The sequence below is a fragment of the Mustelus asterias genome, chromosome 25 (assembly GCF_964213995.1).
Source record: "Mustelus asterias chromosome 25, sMusAst1.hap1.1, whole genome shotgun sequence".
Classification (NCBI taxonomy): Eukaryota; Metazoa; Chordata; class Chondrichthyes; order Carcharhiniformes; family Triakidae; genus Mustelus; species Mustelus asterias.
The window spans coordinates 43,233,908-43,250,570 of NC_135825.1; the positions used below are offsets into that span (position 1 = coordinate 43,233,908).

Below are 16,663 nucleotides of genomic sequence, written 5' to 3' on the forward strand. Positions count from 1 at the left end.
TAAATATTAAAAGTGACCCCGCATTTACCACTTTATCCAGCAGCTCATTCCACACTCCCACCACTCTCTGCGTGAAGAAGCCCCCCCTAATAATATTCCCTTTAAACTTTTCTCCTTTCACCCTTAACCCATGCCCTCAGGTTTTTTTCTCCCCTAGCCTCAGCGGAAAAAGCCTGCTTGCATTCACTCTATCTATACCCATCAAAATCTTATACACCTCTATCAAATCTCCCCTCAATCTTCTACGCTCCAGGGAATAAAGTCCCAACCTATTCAATCTCTCTCTGTAACTCAGCTTCTCAAGTCCCGGCAACATCCTTGTGAACCTTCTCTGCACTCTTTCAATCTTATTTACATCCTTCCTGTAACTAGGTGACCAAAACTGTACACAATACTCCAAATTCGGCCTCACCAATGCCTTATATAACCTTACCATAACACTCCAACTTTTATACTCGATACTCCGATTTATAAAGGCCAATGTACCAAAGGCACTCTTTACGACCCTATCCACCTATGACGTCACTTTTAGGGAATTCTGTACCTGTATTCCCAGATCCCTCTGTTCAACTGCACTCTTCAGAGTCCTACCATTTACCCTGTACGTTCTTCTTTGGTTTGTCCTTCCAAAGTGCAATATCTCACACTTGTCTGCGTTAAGGTGGTCAAGGTGTACATGAAAAGACGCATTGAAATGCTAAGTGCGTCCTAGGACAAAAACTGAATAAACATCAGCCCCTTCGGACAGCAAAGATCATGTCAAAAAGAACTTCTGGCTTATTTTCAACCTTTATTACTCCCAAGGAACACAAGGCATTGGTCTGACTTCACCTTAATTTTAAAATTCCCATTCTAGTTTTCAAATCCATTCATGGCCTTGCCCCTCTCTATCATGCTCATCCTCCCTCAGCTCTTCTTGAGATATTGGTATTCTCCATTTCTGGTATCTTGAACACCCCAGATTTTAATTGCTCTACCACTGGTAGTCACACCTTCACTGACTGGACCCTAAATCCTGAAAATTTCTCCCAGAACCTCGCAATTCTCTAACTTCTATAAAAGGCTCCTTTAAAACCTTAAATATGATGAAGTTTTTGATCATCTTTCCTAATATTTACATAGCTGGGTGTTAACTTCTTATAGAATTATTGAACCACTACAGTGCAGGAGAGGCCATTCGAGTCTGCATCAACTTTCTGACAGAGCATTTTACCTAGGCCCTCTCCCCCACCCTATCCCTGTAATCCCACATATTTACCATGGCTAATTCCATCTAATCTATATATCTTGGGACACTAAGGGGTAATTTAGCAAGGCCAATCTACCTAACCCACGCATCTTTGGACTGTCAGAGGAAACCCACGCAGACACGGGGAGAACGTGCAAACTGCATGCAGTCACCTGAGGTCAGAATTGAACCCAGATCCCTGGCACTGTGAGGTAGAAACGCTAACCACCGTGCCACCCATATTATTTTATTTGATAACACTCCTGTGAAGTGCCATGGATAGTTTTACTACGTTAAAGGTGCTATACAAATCTAAGTAGTTATTATATTAGATTCATCCTTGTGCACACAGAATTTATCACTTAAAATGGGACCCAGCAAATTGGTAGCACAATTAAGTAAGGCAGTGGTCTTTCACCTCCACGACTTGGTTGTAATTTCACACAGACTCATGAAATGGAAGACTGCATTGTGTGTTGGCTATGAAATGACCTTGCATTCAGTTCATATTAGACATAGCCCTACAGCAAAATCTGTCTCCTGTTTGACACTAATTCACAATCACAATCAGAGGATGGCTGATCTGAAAGATCGGTAAATTTCACATTTGTGCAGCAAGGGGCATTCAAGACTGAAACAGAGTTATTGATGCAGAATAGAGGGGACAGAATAGTATGCTGCATGTGACCCACACACTGTAGCTAACCTAGGAGCACTGAATGCTGACACTACTGTCTGCAATGGGATCTACTAGCTACTAGCTCCTCAAACTCAAAAATATTTTGTTTTAAAATAATAGGAACAGTATCATAATATTGTAATAAACCTGGCCATTAAAACTTGTTCTCTAGTCAACATTATCAAATAGGGATCACTGACTGGATAGACAGTACAGTTGCAGTGATACTACTGATTTCAGTTAAAAGCACCTCAAATAAATTCATACTACATATGTAAATGTATTTCACATACATATATGTACAAATGTCTACTACCAGCCACTAACCAAGGAAACAAAGCACTCAATGAACAAAAATGTTGCCCTCACACAACAAAACAAAGTGCTGGAAAATCTCAGCAGATCCGACAACACCAGTGGGGAGAGAATACAGCCAACGTTTCGAGTCAGGACGACCCTTCATCAGAGCTCAAGAAAAATGTTGCCCTCTCTGCTTTTCATCTCACTATGTCACCAACAAACAAAGACTGAAGTTCACAGCATCACGCTAAGGGATCATTGCAGACCAGGATGAAATGTTCCTTTACTCAGAGAATTGTAAATCTTTGGAATTCTCAACCCCAGAGATTACAGTCACTCCATCAATTAGTGTATCCAAGGCGGGGAAGATAGACCGTTGATTGCTTCAGAAGTCAAAGGATATGGGGAGCAAGCAGGAAAGTGGAGTTGAGAGAGATCAGCCACAATTGTTCTGAATGATGGAGGTTTAATGGTCTATGCGGTTTACTCCTGCTCCTATTTCTTATCTTCACACCCACGCCCTGTACAGAGACCACGTGGCCAACAAGGGTGCCTATTATTCTTTTTTTTAAACTTACAGATCAGAAATGCAACTAGGCACAAATAGCCAATTATTGTGAATGGAACAGTGCTCCAAATACAGCAGGAATTCTGACTGAAGGCCCAGCCTCTGAAACAGTGAACTGCATACAAGACAGGCAGACAATATAGTAAAATTAATACACAATGACATCACATGTTTAATGGACATTCCTAGTCCAGAGCAAAGCCTACTGGGATTTTGAAGAAATACAGCACAACATACATTATACAATGGCCTGAATTTTTCAGCTGTCAGCCGTGCGCACTTGGTGGGTTTAAAATGTGGCCAATAAACTGGGCAGCCAGTGTGTAACGCGCACTGGAAAAAGCTAATCGCTACCAGGAAGGGTGGGTACTGACAAAAGGGAGGGTGCAGGCTGACACTTCTCCCTCAGGGGACAGCCGCTGCAGTCCTGTACAAAATAAATTAGGCTGGAAAAACTATGCAAAGAGTGTCTGGGCAGTACATTCAAACACAAACCTCAGTCCCCAAACATTACATTTTATTTCAGCCTGGACAGTTCATCCCGCCCTGGGTCGAGGTTGAAGCTAAACTTTTGGCCACAGTAAAAACAGAAAGGCCACGCAAAATTGGGTTTAATTGGTCCCTTAATGTACTAAATTGCCAGTTTAATTGTCGGTGTGCGCAGTTCCGATGGTCGCATGCACTCACCGACTCAAATCCTGTGTGAATGCAGGATGAGTCAGTACATGCGCCTGACATCTTTTTGCACAATTTCCTGCGCTTCCACGTTAATGCGCACTGCCCAAGCAATGTAAAATTCCAGCCACTAGCTTAATATCCTCCATCTGCAGTACCATCATGCTCCCAGTATATTGGAATCAAAGAGTGACACTAATGCTTCTTATTCTGACTTGGGCCTGAAGCGGTGCTGTGCCTCTCTCAGGTTGTTAAAACAAACACAGCAAAAACACATTCCATTCCATCCAACTAGTTGTGGACTCCACTCCACGGCAAATTGTCAATAATTCAAGACATTTATACTGTGATCTTTAAAATATAGGGGGCAACCACACAAAGGGGAGGGAGGTCTATAAGGTAAAATATAAACCAACAAGACAAATCGATACATTAAGAAACATACCATTCATCTGTCGAACCACACGTAGAATAATTTCCACCAAGGACAATGGGTTTATTCTGGGTAAGAGAACATTTAATCACAGAATTAGTGCTATAATAGTGAACCTTCTGTGTTGACTACTGGATACAAACGTTTCAGAATAAATGGAAATAAAATCATTGAATTGGCCACAAATCAATCCCTTGGCCATTTTGCTAAATGCTTGCACTCATGTGAAAGGCAGCTCTCCAGTCGGCATCAATTGGCAGCATTGAGTATCCCCTGAAGTCAGCTGCAGTGGAGAGTGCTGCACTAGCATCTCAGAGTTTGCGTTGTTTGTGGGATGTGGACTGTTTAAAGTTCATTAGTGTCACAAGTAGGTTAACATTAACACTGCAATGAAGTTACTGCGAAAATCCCCCAGTTGCCACACTCCGGCGCCTGTTCAGGTACACCGAGGGAGAATTTAGCATGGTCAATACACCTAACCAGCACGTCTTTCGGACTGTGGGAGGAATCCGGAGCACCCGGAGGAAACTCACGCAGACACGGGGAGAACATGCAGACTCTGCACAGACAGTGACCCAAGCCGAGAATTGAACCCAGGTCCCTGGCGCTGTGCAAACCACTGTGCCATCCATTTGCATGATTAGCATTTCACTTGTGAAAGTTGGTGGTGTGGATGATAGTGAGGGAGAGAGCTGAAGATTGCAGAGTGGGTAGAAAACAACAATCTGAAGAAGAGTGAGGAATTTTTTAGGGGAGGAGCGAGGCAGGAGAATATCAGGGGCGAGGAGGAGCAAGGCAAGGGAGTGCCGGGGAGGGGGGGGGGGGGAGAGATGCGAGGCAGGGGAATGGCGGGGGGGGAGGAACGAGGCAGGGGAATGTCGGGGGGGAGGAACGAGGCAGGGGAATGTGGGGGGGCGGAGCTGAACGAGGCAGGGGAATTTCGGGGGGAGGAACGAGGCAGGGGAATGTCGGGGGGGGAGGAACGAGGCAGGGGAATGTCGGGGGGGGAGGAACGAGGCAGGGGAATGTCGGGGGGGGAGGAACGAGGCAGGGGAATGTCGGGGGGGAGGAACGAGGCAGGGGAATGTCGGGGGGGAGAAACGAGGCAGGGGAATGTCGCGGGGGAGGAACGAGGCAGGGGAATGTCGGGGGGAGCGGAACGAGGCAGGGGAACGTCGGGATGGAGAAACGAGGCAGGGGAATGTCGGGGGGGAGGAACGAGGCAGGGGAATGTCGGGGGGGAGAAACGAGGCAGGGGAATGTCGGGGGGGGAGGAACGAGGCAGGGGAATATCGGGGGGGAGGAACGAGGCAGGGGAATGTCGGGGGGGAGAAACGAGGCAGGGGAATGTCGGGGGGAGCGGAACGAGGCAGGGGAATGGCGGGGGGGAGGAACGAGGCAGGGGAATGTCGGGGGGAGGAAGGAGGCAGGGGAATGTCGGGGGGGGAGGAGCGAGGCAGGGGAATGTCGGGGGTGGGAAGGAACGAGGCAGGGGAATGTCGGGGGGAGAAAGGAGGCAGGGGAATGGCGGGGGGGGGGGAACGAGGCAGGGGAACGGGGGTGAGGAGGAGCGAGGCAGGGGAATGGGGGTGAGGAGGGGGAGCAGCGAGGCAGGGGAACGGGGGCGAGGAGGGGGAGCAGCGAGGCAGGGGAACGGGGGCGAGGAGGAGCGAGGCAGGGGAACGGGGGCGAGGAGGGGGAGCAGCGAGGCAGGGGAGCGAGGCAGGGGAGCGGGGGTGAGGGGGGGGAGGCAGGGGAGCGGGGGCGAGGGGGAGCGAGGCAGGGGAGCGGGGGTGAGGGGGGGGGGGGGAGGCAGGGGAATAGTCAATGAATGGTAGGATTTTGAGAAGCTTTGAGGAAATGAGTGCATGCCCACAGTGGCTGAAAATGGCTGGACAGCTGGACACAGTGGTCAAGAAGGTATTTATTGTCAAGAATAAAAGGGTTATGCTGGAATATAGGCCACAATTGGAGTGTTGCGTACAGGAAGGATGTGATCACATTAAAGAGGTGGAAAGGGAAGTTTTGAGGATGTTGCCAGGAGTGGAGATCTTTAACTTTGCAAAGAGATTGGATAGGCTGTGGTGGTTCTTTGGACCAAACGTGGCATCGAGGAGATTGAATTGAGGCGTACAAAATTATGAGGGGCTCACATACAGTAGAAAGAAAAGATCCATTGTCCATCCAAACAGCACCATGGGACCACCATCACCACATGGACTGCAGTGGTTCATGACAGTGGCTCACCACCACTTTCTCAACAGCAGCAGCAAGGTACAGGCAGCAAATGCCAGTCTTGCTTACCATGTTTAAATTGCAGAAATGAATAAAAAAAACTCAAAGCCAGAAAAGATTTAGGACAATGGGAATCTATCCAAAACAACAACGGGCACTTCCTTTCTTCCAGTGTCCAAGTATTTCTGGCACTGTTTATTTTGATTATTAAGAATGCCATGTTATAGCTGTCACATTCACAACTCCCTTGGTGACCTTTTTTCATTGATTCTAAAAGGTCATTCTACTCCCATTATATTTTAAACTTGGGTGAATAGCACAGGCTGGAGTGTGTGAACACCCACTCCATTGTGCACCAACCAACGTCCCACGCAGCAGAGTCCTATTAATTCTCATCAATGCTTCCAGTCAAGAACGCAGACTCCAAGGGTCCAAACTCAACTCATTTTTAGAACATTTAGAAAAACAGATCTTATGTTCCAGACCTGGGGAAATCGGACTTGTCTGCAATCAAGTCCCGTGCCTGCAAGGCTTTGCCAAATGCTTACCTATGCTCAAAGTCACTTATGAAGTGTTCATATAACTGCAAAAGATTGGAAAAAAAGCAGTGTTATATCTGGAGCATACAAATGTGGAATGAATGAATGTTACTGTTCTGTCGGCAGGCTTGTCACAGCCAGTCATATTTCTACAATCACTGCTTTTATTTGCAGTTACTAAACATCAATGGTATATGACAGAAAATGCTTATAATAATCAAAAGCTGATGAAAAGCAAACAAAATGAAGTCGTTCCAAACTGCAAATTTGATTCTGCCAACAGGCTATGTTGATAGTGAAACTCATATCCTCCTATAAACAACATCATAAATGGGTCTTTTGCTGACTGGCAGTCAGTGACTAGTGGGGTTCCGCAGGGATCTGTGCTGGGACCCCAACTGTTCACATTATATATTAATGATTTGGAAGAGGGAACTTAATATTATCTTCAAATTTTCAGATGATACAAAGTTGGGTGGAAGGCTGAGCCGTGAGGAGGATGCAGAGATGCTTCAGCATGATTTGGACAGGCTGACTGTGTGAGCATCTGCATGGCAGATGCAGTATAATCTCGATGAATGTGAGGCTATCCATTTTCGTAGCAATGATAGGAAGGCGGATTATTACTTGAATGGGTGTAAATTGAGAGAGGTGGATACTCAACGAGACCTTGGAGTCCTCGTGCATCAGTTGCTAAAAGCGCACAGGTACAGCAGGCAGTAAAGAAGGCAAATCGTTTGTTGGCCTTCATAGCGAGAGGATTTGAGGATAGGGATAGGGATGTTTTGCTGCAATTGTCTAGGGCGTTGGTGAGGCCACATCTGGAGTATTGTGTGCAGTTTTGGTGCCCTTATCTGAGGAAGGATGTCCTTGCTATAGAGGGAGTACAGCGAAGGTTTATCAGGCTGATTCCTGGGATGGCAGGTCAGTCATATGAGGAGAGACTAAGTCAGTTTGGATTATATTCACTGGAGTTTGGAAGAGTGAGAGGGGATCCTATAGAAACTTATAAAATTCTAACAGGATTCGACAGGGTAGATTCAGAAAGAATGTTCCCAATGGTGGGGGAGTCCAGTTTGAGGATTTGGGGTAAACCTATAACCTTTTAGAACTGAGGTGAGGAGACATTTCTTCACCCAGACGGTGGTGAATGTGTGGAATTCACTACCACAGAATGTAGTGAGGCCAAAATGTTGCCTGATTTCAAGAAGAAATTAGCTTTTAGGGCTAAAGGGATCAAGGGATATAGGAGGAAGGGGGAAAAAAAATCAGGATATTGAATTCGATGATCAGCCATAACCAAGATGAATGGCAGAGCAGGCTCGAAGGGCCGAATGGCCTACTCCTTCTACTTTCTGTGTTTCTATCAGTAACAACTTTTATTTCCACAGTGCCTTTAAGATAGCAAAATGTCCCATGGCGCATAACAGAAGCATTAACAAAATCTGACACCACGTCACGTTAAAAAGTTCCCAGGAGAGTCAGAAGGATAGGTTTTAAAGAGCATATTAACGGAGGAGAGAGACACAGATGTGGAGAAGTCTAGAAAGAAAAATCCAGAGTTTAGGGATGTTGTAACTGAAGGTACTGCCAGCAGTATTGGAGCAATTAAGTTACGGGCAACAGAGCTGTAGGTGAGCACAAAGTTGTATAAGTTGGAAGATGGGATGTTAGCCAAGTATTGAATGATCCAGTTTAGAGATAGCAGAGACATAGATGAGATTTTCAGCAGCAGATAAGCTGAGACAAAGTTGGAGTTAAGAAATGTTGCAGAGGTACAGCAGCTGGTCTCAGAGGTGGAGTGAATATGTGGCCGAATGTTCATCTTAGGATCAAACCAAGGTTGTGAATGGGTCAGACCCAGCTTCAGAGGGTTGCTAGAGAGAGGGATGGTGGCCAGGGAATAGAGCTTGGGACCAAATACATGACTTCAGCCTTCGCAATATTTATAACTATAATCATGGAACTATTGAATCCCTGCAGTGCAGAAAGAGGCTAGTCAGCCCATCAAATCTGCCCCGACCCCTCTGAAAAAACATCCCACTCCGCATCCTCGTAACCCTGCACATTTACCACGGCTAATCCATCTAACCTACCAATCTTTGGACAGTAGGGAGCAATTTTAGCATGGCCTGTCCACCTAATCTGCACATGTTTGGACTGTGGGAGGAAACCAGAGCACCCAGAAAAAACCCACGCAGACACTGGGAGAATGTGCAAACTCAACACAGACAATCACCCGGGGTCGGAGTTGAACCTGGGTCTCTAGCGCTGTGAGGCAGCAGTGCTAACCACTGTGCCACAAAAACGTCTGTTCACCCAATAGTGAATGTCAGAGAAGCAGCTTGACAAATCACTAACAGTGGAAGGGTCGAGAGGGGTGATGGCGATAGAGACAAGAGTTGGGGGGGTGTATATATGGCATCAGACATTCTTTTCTTCAAATGATGTCACTAAGGTAAGATGAGAAGTGGAATGGATTGAGGAAAGATCTCTTGCAGGGTGGAGAGACAGTGCAGGAGCAGAAGTCACTGCAGAAATTACACTGGCTATGGCTGGATAGTTAAGAAAGAAATCAGTTAAATGCAATCCCACCCAGCTAGATGGAGTTGGAGAAAGATGTGGTCATCCTCATGGTCAACCACGTTGAAGATTTCACACAGGTCCAGAAGGATGAGGAAGGATATCTTGCCATGGTCACAGTCACCTAGAATGTCAGTTGCGACTTTGATAAGGGCCATTTCAGTAGTGTAAAGGAGTGGAGACCTGATAGAAGAGAACCAAACATGAAATTGCAGGAAAAACTGGCAAACAAAGCAAACTGTGGCTGGAGACCCACTGTGTCTGACCCACCCACCCAGTACTCATGCACCCACCTAACACCATCGTGTCTGTGAAGCACCTTGGGATATTTTGCTCTGCTGTTTAAATGTTGCGACCTGGTTATCATTTGGTCAAAATGTATGAAAAATCAAAAAAAAATAGATTTATGAACCAATCTATTTCAAACATTAGCTAACCATCCAGATCAATGATGTAGCAGACGTCTAGACAGTCTACAAGTTTCGTTTATACTGCCGACAACATGCAGGAGAAAAATCACAAGCATATACAGTACTGTGTTTTTAACAGGCTGACACTGCAGAGCTTCTGCGGTAGAAAGGGAAAAGGCATTCCAAATAGTGTTGCAGCTGTAACAGCTGTGAGGCTTTATCCCGAGCTTCCAATTTATTAATGGTCAATATTTACCCGATTGGGAGAAACAATGTTGGCACAACATTCACATGAAAAGCCTTGCCAGGATTGCAAGGGTGGAGAAGGTTACAGAAATAGGGTGGGGTCAGGCCATGGAAGGGTTTAAACATAAGGATGAAAAATTTACACAAGGGGGATTAGGAGACTGGGAGCCAAGGGATGAGCGATTTTAGAAGCCAGGCAACACTTGGTTGGATGCTCAAGACCAGGGTTTAGAGTGGCACTGGCTAACTCAAGGAAGGTAAAAACACTTTGCATCTGTGGAGATAGGAAGGGAATTAATGTTTCAGGTCAATTAATGTTTCAGGTCGGAGGGTTATAGGTAGGCCTAAAAGGTAGGGATATGTTCAGCACAACTTGTGGGGCCGAAGGGCCTGTTTTGTGCTGTAGTTTTTCTATGTTTCTTTGTCAATTAATGTTCAGGAGAATTAATGTTTCATCATTTCATCTGATGATCCACAATGTTAACTATTTCTCTCCAAAGATGCTGCCTGGCTTGTTGACTACTTCCACCGTTGACTGTTTTTATTTCAGATTTCCAGCGTCTGGAGTATTCTGGTTTTTGATTATGGTAAAACAGATTCTGTGACAGTCTAAGGCTCTGCAACTGTAGATCCAAACCGATAACCCCATTTCAGACAAGGATGCTAAAAACTCCAACTCTGGTCCACCCACTCCCTCTCCCACAATAACCTTGTTGATGAAACATTTGCTCTAGTGTCCCTTTGAAGGCTTGGCCTGACATTTCAGCAATCCTACCTGCAACAGGTTATCACCAGAGGGGAAACATGGAATCAGTGTGAACTCCAGCAGCTCCACTGTCAGCTGATGCCAGAGCCTGCATTGAAAGCAGAGGAAAGGGTTATTCTTTCAGGAAATTGCAGATTGTAAAATGCAGAATGAAACAGATGGATGGATGGCTGCCTATCTTCTTGGAATGAACAGTTCCACAGAAAATTGGATGGACCGGAGGAGGGGGGTGGGTGCGACAGGGCAGTGGCAGTTGGGGGTGCAGAGTGACACTGGAGGGCAGGGTGACAGTGCAGGATGACAGTTGTGTGGCAGGAGAGGAGACAGTGCAGGTGGCAGGTTGGCAGTGGGCATGGAGGTCAGGGTGGCTGCGGGGGGGGCAGGGTGGCAGCGGGGGGCAGGGTGGCAGCGGGGGGTAGGGTGGCAGCGGGGGGGCAGGGTGGCAGCGGGGGGGGCAGGGTGGCAGCGGGGGGGCAGGGTGGCAGCGGGGGGGCAGGGTGGCAGCGGGGGGGCAGGGTGGCAGCGGGGGGGCAGGGTGGCAGCGGGGGGGCAGGGTGGCAGCGGGGGGGCAGGGTGGCAGCGGGGGGGGCAGGGTGGCAGCGGGGGGGCAGGGTGGCAGCGGAGGGGGCAGGGTGGCAGCGGAGGGGGCAGGGTGGCAGCGGAGGGGGCAGGGTGGCAGCGGAGGGGGCAGGGTGGCAGCGGAGGGGGCAGGGTGGCAGCGGAGGGGGCAGGGTGGCAGCGGAGGGGGCAGGGTGGCAGCGGAGGGGGCAGGGTGGCAGCGGAGGGGGCAGGGTGGCAGCGGAGGGGGCAGGGTGGCAGCGGAGGGGGCAGGGTGGCAGCGGAGGGGGCAGGGTGGCAGCGGAGGGGGCAGGGTGGCAGCGGAGGGGGCAGGGTGGCAGCGGAGGGGGCAGGGTGGCAGCGGAGGGGGCAGGGTGGCAGCGGAGGGGGCAGGGTGGCAGCGGAGGGGGCAGGGTGGCAGCGGAGGGGGCAGGGTGGCAGCGGAGGGGGCAGGGTGGCAGCGGAGGGGGCAGGGTGGCAGCGGAGGGGGCAGGGTGGCAGCGGAGGGGGCAGGGTGGCAGCGGAGGGGGCAGGGTGGCAGCGGAGGGGGCAGGGTGGCAGCGGAGGGGGCAGGGTGGCAGCGGAGGGGGCAGGGTGGCAGCGGAGGGGGCAGGGTGGCAGCGGAGGGGGCAGGGTGGCAGCGGAGGGGGCAGGGTGGCAGCTGAGGGGGCAGAGTGGCAGCTGAGGGGGCAGAGTGGCAGCTGAGGGGGCAGGGTGGCAGCTGAGGGGGCAGGGTGGCAGCTGAGAGGGCAGGGTGGCAGCTGAGAGGGCAGGGTGGCAGCTGAGAGGGCAGGGTGGCAGCTGAGGGGGCAGGGTGGCAGCTGAGGGGGCAGGGTGGCAGCTGAGGGGGCAGGGTGGCAGCTGAGGGGGCAGGGTGGCAGCGGGGGGGCAGGGGGCCAGCGGGGGGGCAGGGTGGCAGCAGGGGGGGCAGGGTGGCAGCAGGGGGCAGGGTGGCAGCAGGGGGGCAGGGTGGCAGCAGGGGGGCAGGGTGGCAGCAGGGGGCAGGGTGGCAGCAGGGGGGCAGGGTGGCAGCAGGGGGCAGGGTGGCAGCAGGGAGGTGGGGGCAGGGTGGCAGCAGGGAGGTGGGGGCAGGGTGGCAGCAGGGAGGTGGGGGCGTGGTGGCAGTGGGGAGATGGGTGGCAGTGGGGGCAGTGGGGAGAGGGTGGCAGTGGGGAGATGGGGGCAGGGTGGCAGTGGGGAGATGGGGGCAGGGTGGCAGTGGGGGGGGCGGGGTGGCAGCGGGGAGGTGGGGGCGGGGAGCCCCATGTGGTGCTGAGGCCAGCCGGGCCCCGGACTCTCTTCAGTCGGGTACCTCCTGTTGTAGAAGCTCTCCATCCGCTGCCAGCGCTCGGCGCCATCGCTGCTGTCCGCCTCCTGCTGCCGCCTCAGGAACCCAACCGGATCCTTCATCATCCCGCTGCCCACAGCCGCACTGCACCGGGCCCGCCTCTGTAACCATGGAGACCGCCCGACCCACCACGACCCCGCCCCCGGCCCGCCACGACCCCGCCCCCGTTACCATGGAGACCGCCCTGCTGGCATGGAAACTGTCAATCAAGATCCCTGGAACCAGCCGGAGCAAGATAAGGCCATTCGGCCCCTTTCAATGTGCTGCCCCATCCAAGGTTATCCTCTCCATCCACTCTGCTGTCCTATCATTGTACTCCCCTGTCTATCTAACCATTCAGCATTACCATTGCTGAATCCTAACAACATCTGAGGCAATAGACCATTCGGCCCCTCTAGCCTGTTCGTGGCTGATCTGTTTGTGTTGAGTTCCAATTCCCATCTACCCCAGATACCTTTGATTCCCTTACTTAATGTCAATCTATTAATTATAACCCCCCACACCGCCCCCGCAATATTTTCTGATTATCCTTGTCTTCAGCTCTGTTGAAGGCTCATCCAGACTCGAAATGTTGCCTCTGTTCTCTCTCCACAGGGGTTGTCAGGCCTGCTGAGATTTTCCAGCATTTTCTGTTTTTGTTTCAAATTCCAGCATCCGCGGTATTTTGCGTGTATCTATCTACTTATAAATATGTACCAGGGCACTTTCCAATGCTGCTACTTTTCCTTACATCTTTCCATCCTTAATTGCCCTTGAGAAGGTGGTGGTGAGCTTGCCTTCTTGAACCGCAGTCAGTACACCAACAATGCTGTTCAAGAGGGAGTTCCAGGATTCTCACCCAGCAACAGTGAAGGAACGGTGATATATTTCCAAATCAGGATGGTGAGTAGCACTTGTTTCCAATGTCAGGAGAAACTTGAGGTTTGGTTTAGCAGCTACTTGGCTTCTACCGTTGACTAGTCGGCGTTTGACTTTTCCAGGTGGACAGAGCAGGTCAGCGGGGTTTTGTGCGAGACTGATTCTCTGGTTATGGCACTTGCAGATTGCCTGGACTCTTGGCAGAACAGCAGTTGATCTCTTAATCTCTTTGTCCTCCCTTAGCCAAGAATCCTCTCTGTTGCTGTCTCTCAGAGTTCTTCCTGGGGGGTTTTGTAACAAAATGGCAGTTTTCAGCCACACTTTATACAGTTCAAAACTTAAAATGGTTGCAATGTTAATTTTCAAGGAGTCATTGTTTCCTCAGGAAATAGAGTTAATTACATAGTGGTTACCTTCCTGTCTCCCGTTTCCTCTGAAGGAAAAGGGTTTTTCACCCCTAAAGGGGGTTCATAGATAGCTCTAGAGATATGGGGCGAGATTCTCCAGCCTCCCAGCCGTGTGTTTCCCGCCGGCAGGAGGTGGCGCGTAGTTTGTTGGCGGTGGGATTCTCTGGTCCTGCCATGTCACTGGGAATTCCCATTGATGTCACCCATCACACTGGCGGGAAACCCACAGGGGCGAGGGTGCGCTGCTGGCGGGACCGGAGAATTCCACCGGTGTCAACGGCCAGAGAATTCCGGCCTTGATTCTGACAATGTTTGAACATAGAAAGGTGCCATGTTGTCTATTCATTTTGTGAAAGGCTTTTAAACTAAATGTAAAGGATTGAAGACAAAAATGTGCCCTTAAAACACATGTCCTTAAAATCAGTAACACCATAATGACATATTCAGATGGTTTCTATGTAGCAATTCATGCCTCATTTGTTCACACACTTTATCTCTTTTGTATATCCATAACCACTCTGTTTGGCTTTTGCATCATGAAGCCTTTTGATTTGTAGGGGCAATTTTCCGGACTCGCCGCACCTGGCACAGATCGCCCCGATCCGGAAAATAACGTGAGGGCCTAAAAATGGGTTTCACACCCAGCACCAAACAGTTTGCAATTGTCCCAGTCCCTCCCTACTGACACAAACCGGATCGCGCCCAGCAACCGCTTCGAGGTCAATTAGCATATCTAAAGATGCTTAGCCTGTTCGACACCGGATTCTCCCAGCCCGCAGGATTTTCCAGCCGTCAGGCACAGTGCGAACCTGGCGAGAATCCCTACTGGTCTCTACTTGCGGAGATTAGTGCCAGAATTCTACCACCTCGCCCACCACGGAATCGGAGGCGAGGGTCCGACAATGGAAATCTCCGTTGACCTCAGGTGGGAATTTCCGGTCTGGCATGAGCAAGGCTGTAAAATCCTGCCCTCGGTCTTTTTTGATTTTGACTCAATTTCATTTGATTTACTATTGTCATGTGTATTGGTATACAATGAAAATTATTGTTTCTTGCGTGCTATACAGACATAGAGAAGAAAAGGAGAGGGTGCAGAATGTAATATTATGGTCATAGTTAGGGGTAGAGAAAGATCAACTTAATATAAGGTAGGTCCATTAGTTTTCTGGGTCCTAAGGATCACCAAATCTGTAAGGGATTGAATGAAAGCATTGTTACAGACTGCAAAGAGTTAGAGTAAAAGATAGAATTAGAGGGTATGCTGGGCATAGCTTGCAAGAAGTCGCCACCTTCCAGTGCTATCTTGGATCATGTGATGGACACGCCAGAGGGTTCGGAGGCCACTGAAGCCCAGGTGGTTGAGGGCTTGGTCAAGCAGTGCCCATCTGGCATCCTGGCAGTGCTACTTGGGCATTGCCAGTGTGCCAGGGGCAGTGCCAAGGGAGTGTGGCCTGAATAAGGATGGGGCCTGGGCGGGGATGGGGCCTGGGTAGGACCCATTATGGGGGGGCTATGACGGGGGGGGGGGGGGGGGGGGGGTCCATGATGGAAGGGATGTGAAGGCAGGCTATGAAGTGGGGTGTTGTGAAGTGGGTATCGTGAAGGGGTGGGGCATGAAGGGGAGGCATGTCAGGGGTTAAGAAGGTGACCCATTCTTGATATCCCAATCCCAGAAATCCATGTCAGAGAGAGGATGGGAAACATGCCGCCAATGAGGGGAAGGGGGAGAATCCGGATGTCCATGGGGAAGGGGAGGGGTCTCCCAGTGTATTGTGAGATCAGGGTGTCCTTCCAAAACAGCGCCCAATTGCTTTGCAGCAGGGCTCACCAGCGAGCCTAGGCTCTGGCCCTCCCAGAACCAGCGTGCAACTCACCGCTCTCCTAAAGAATGACTAAGTGTGAGATGGTTGCAGTCGGGTCCACGCCTGGACAGACCAGCAAGGATCACTCCAGTTTTCTTCCTGTTATGACACTTAGTCATTTTTTGGAAAAATTGCAGCCTTAATCTCTCCTGTTCTCCACCCTATCACAGGCCTTCTCCTTTTCTGTGTTGTTCTTTCTGTCTGCCTGTTCTAACCCATTGATGCTGCAAACAACCATCATTCTGGCTATGGTTTGGACACTGGCTGTGCTGAATCTATTAAAGATGATGGCTATTTGTTACATCCTGCTTCTCTCACACATTCTTCTAGCCTTTTTCATTTCAAAGATTTATGGATAGCGGTAAGAAAGCACAGTGATGATGAAGATACACCATCACTCCATTTTACAATCACAGCCAGCTAAATAGATAATGACATGACATGTACTTCAGAGAATAGCATAGAGGTGTTATTTGCATATATTGAGCCACCAGGCTTAAGTGGGTACACCCTCACCTCCAGGTTCCCCTCCAAACCACACACCACCCTGTCTTGGAAATATATCAGTGTTCCTTCACTGGGTCAAAAAACTGGAACTCCCTCCCTTACAGCACTCTGGGTGTACCTACACCACATGGACTGCAGTGATTCAAGAAGGCAGCTCACCACCAACTTATCAAGGGCAATTAGGCATGGGTAACAAATGCTAGTCGAGCCAGCAACTCCAACATCCCATGAACAGATACAGAAAAAAAATCCTTGCAAACTCTCGTCCCTGCTCCATCCAGTTCCCCATTGCAAAAGGGAATAAGATGAAATTATCACAGTTTGCCTAAAGGGTCTCAGTATCCTCCCTTATGCTCCAGGGAACTTCAAACTGCAAAATATTGCCAATCTCTCCAGCTCCTGCCTCAAAGGACGAACACATAAGGCCACAGTCACCTTCTCAGTCACTGCCAATGTGAATC

General features: G+C 49.7%; 1 protein-coding gene across 1 annotated transcript in view; it reads right to left on the reverse strand.

Annotated features, from left to right (window-relative positions):
- The window catches only part of LOC144511913 (26S proteasome non-ATPase regulatory subunit 13-like), a 79,416-nt gene extending 66,759 nt beyond the window's left edge, over nucleotides 1-12,657 (reverse strand). The window contains exons 1-4 of the mRNA XM_078242370.1: nucleotides 12,533-12,657; nucleotides 10,672-10,750; nucleotides 6,667-6,701; nucleotides 3,896-3,951 (exon numbers count right to left, since the gene is read on the reverse strand). Of these exons, the coding sequence (XP_078098496.1) occupies nucleotides 3,896-3,951; nucleotides 6,667-6,701; nucleotides 10,672-10,750; nucleotides 12,533-12,633 (271 nt within the window). The 5' untranslated portion in view covers nucleotides 12,634-12,657. The remainder of the gene's footprint in view (nucleotides 1-3,895; nucleotides 3,952-6,666; nucleotides 6,702-10,671; nucleotides 10,751-12,532) is intronic.
- Between the last annotated feature and the right edge of the window lie 4,006 nt (nucleotides 12,658-16,663).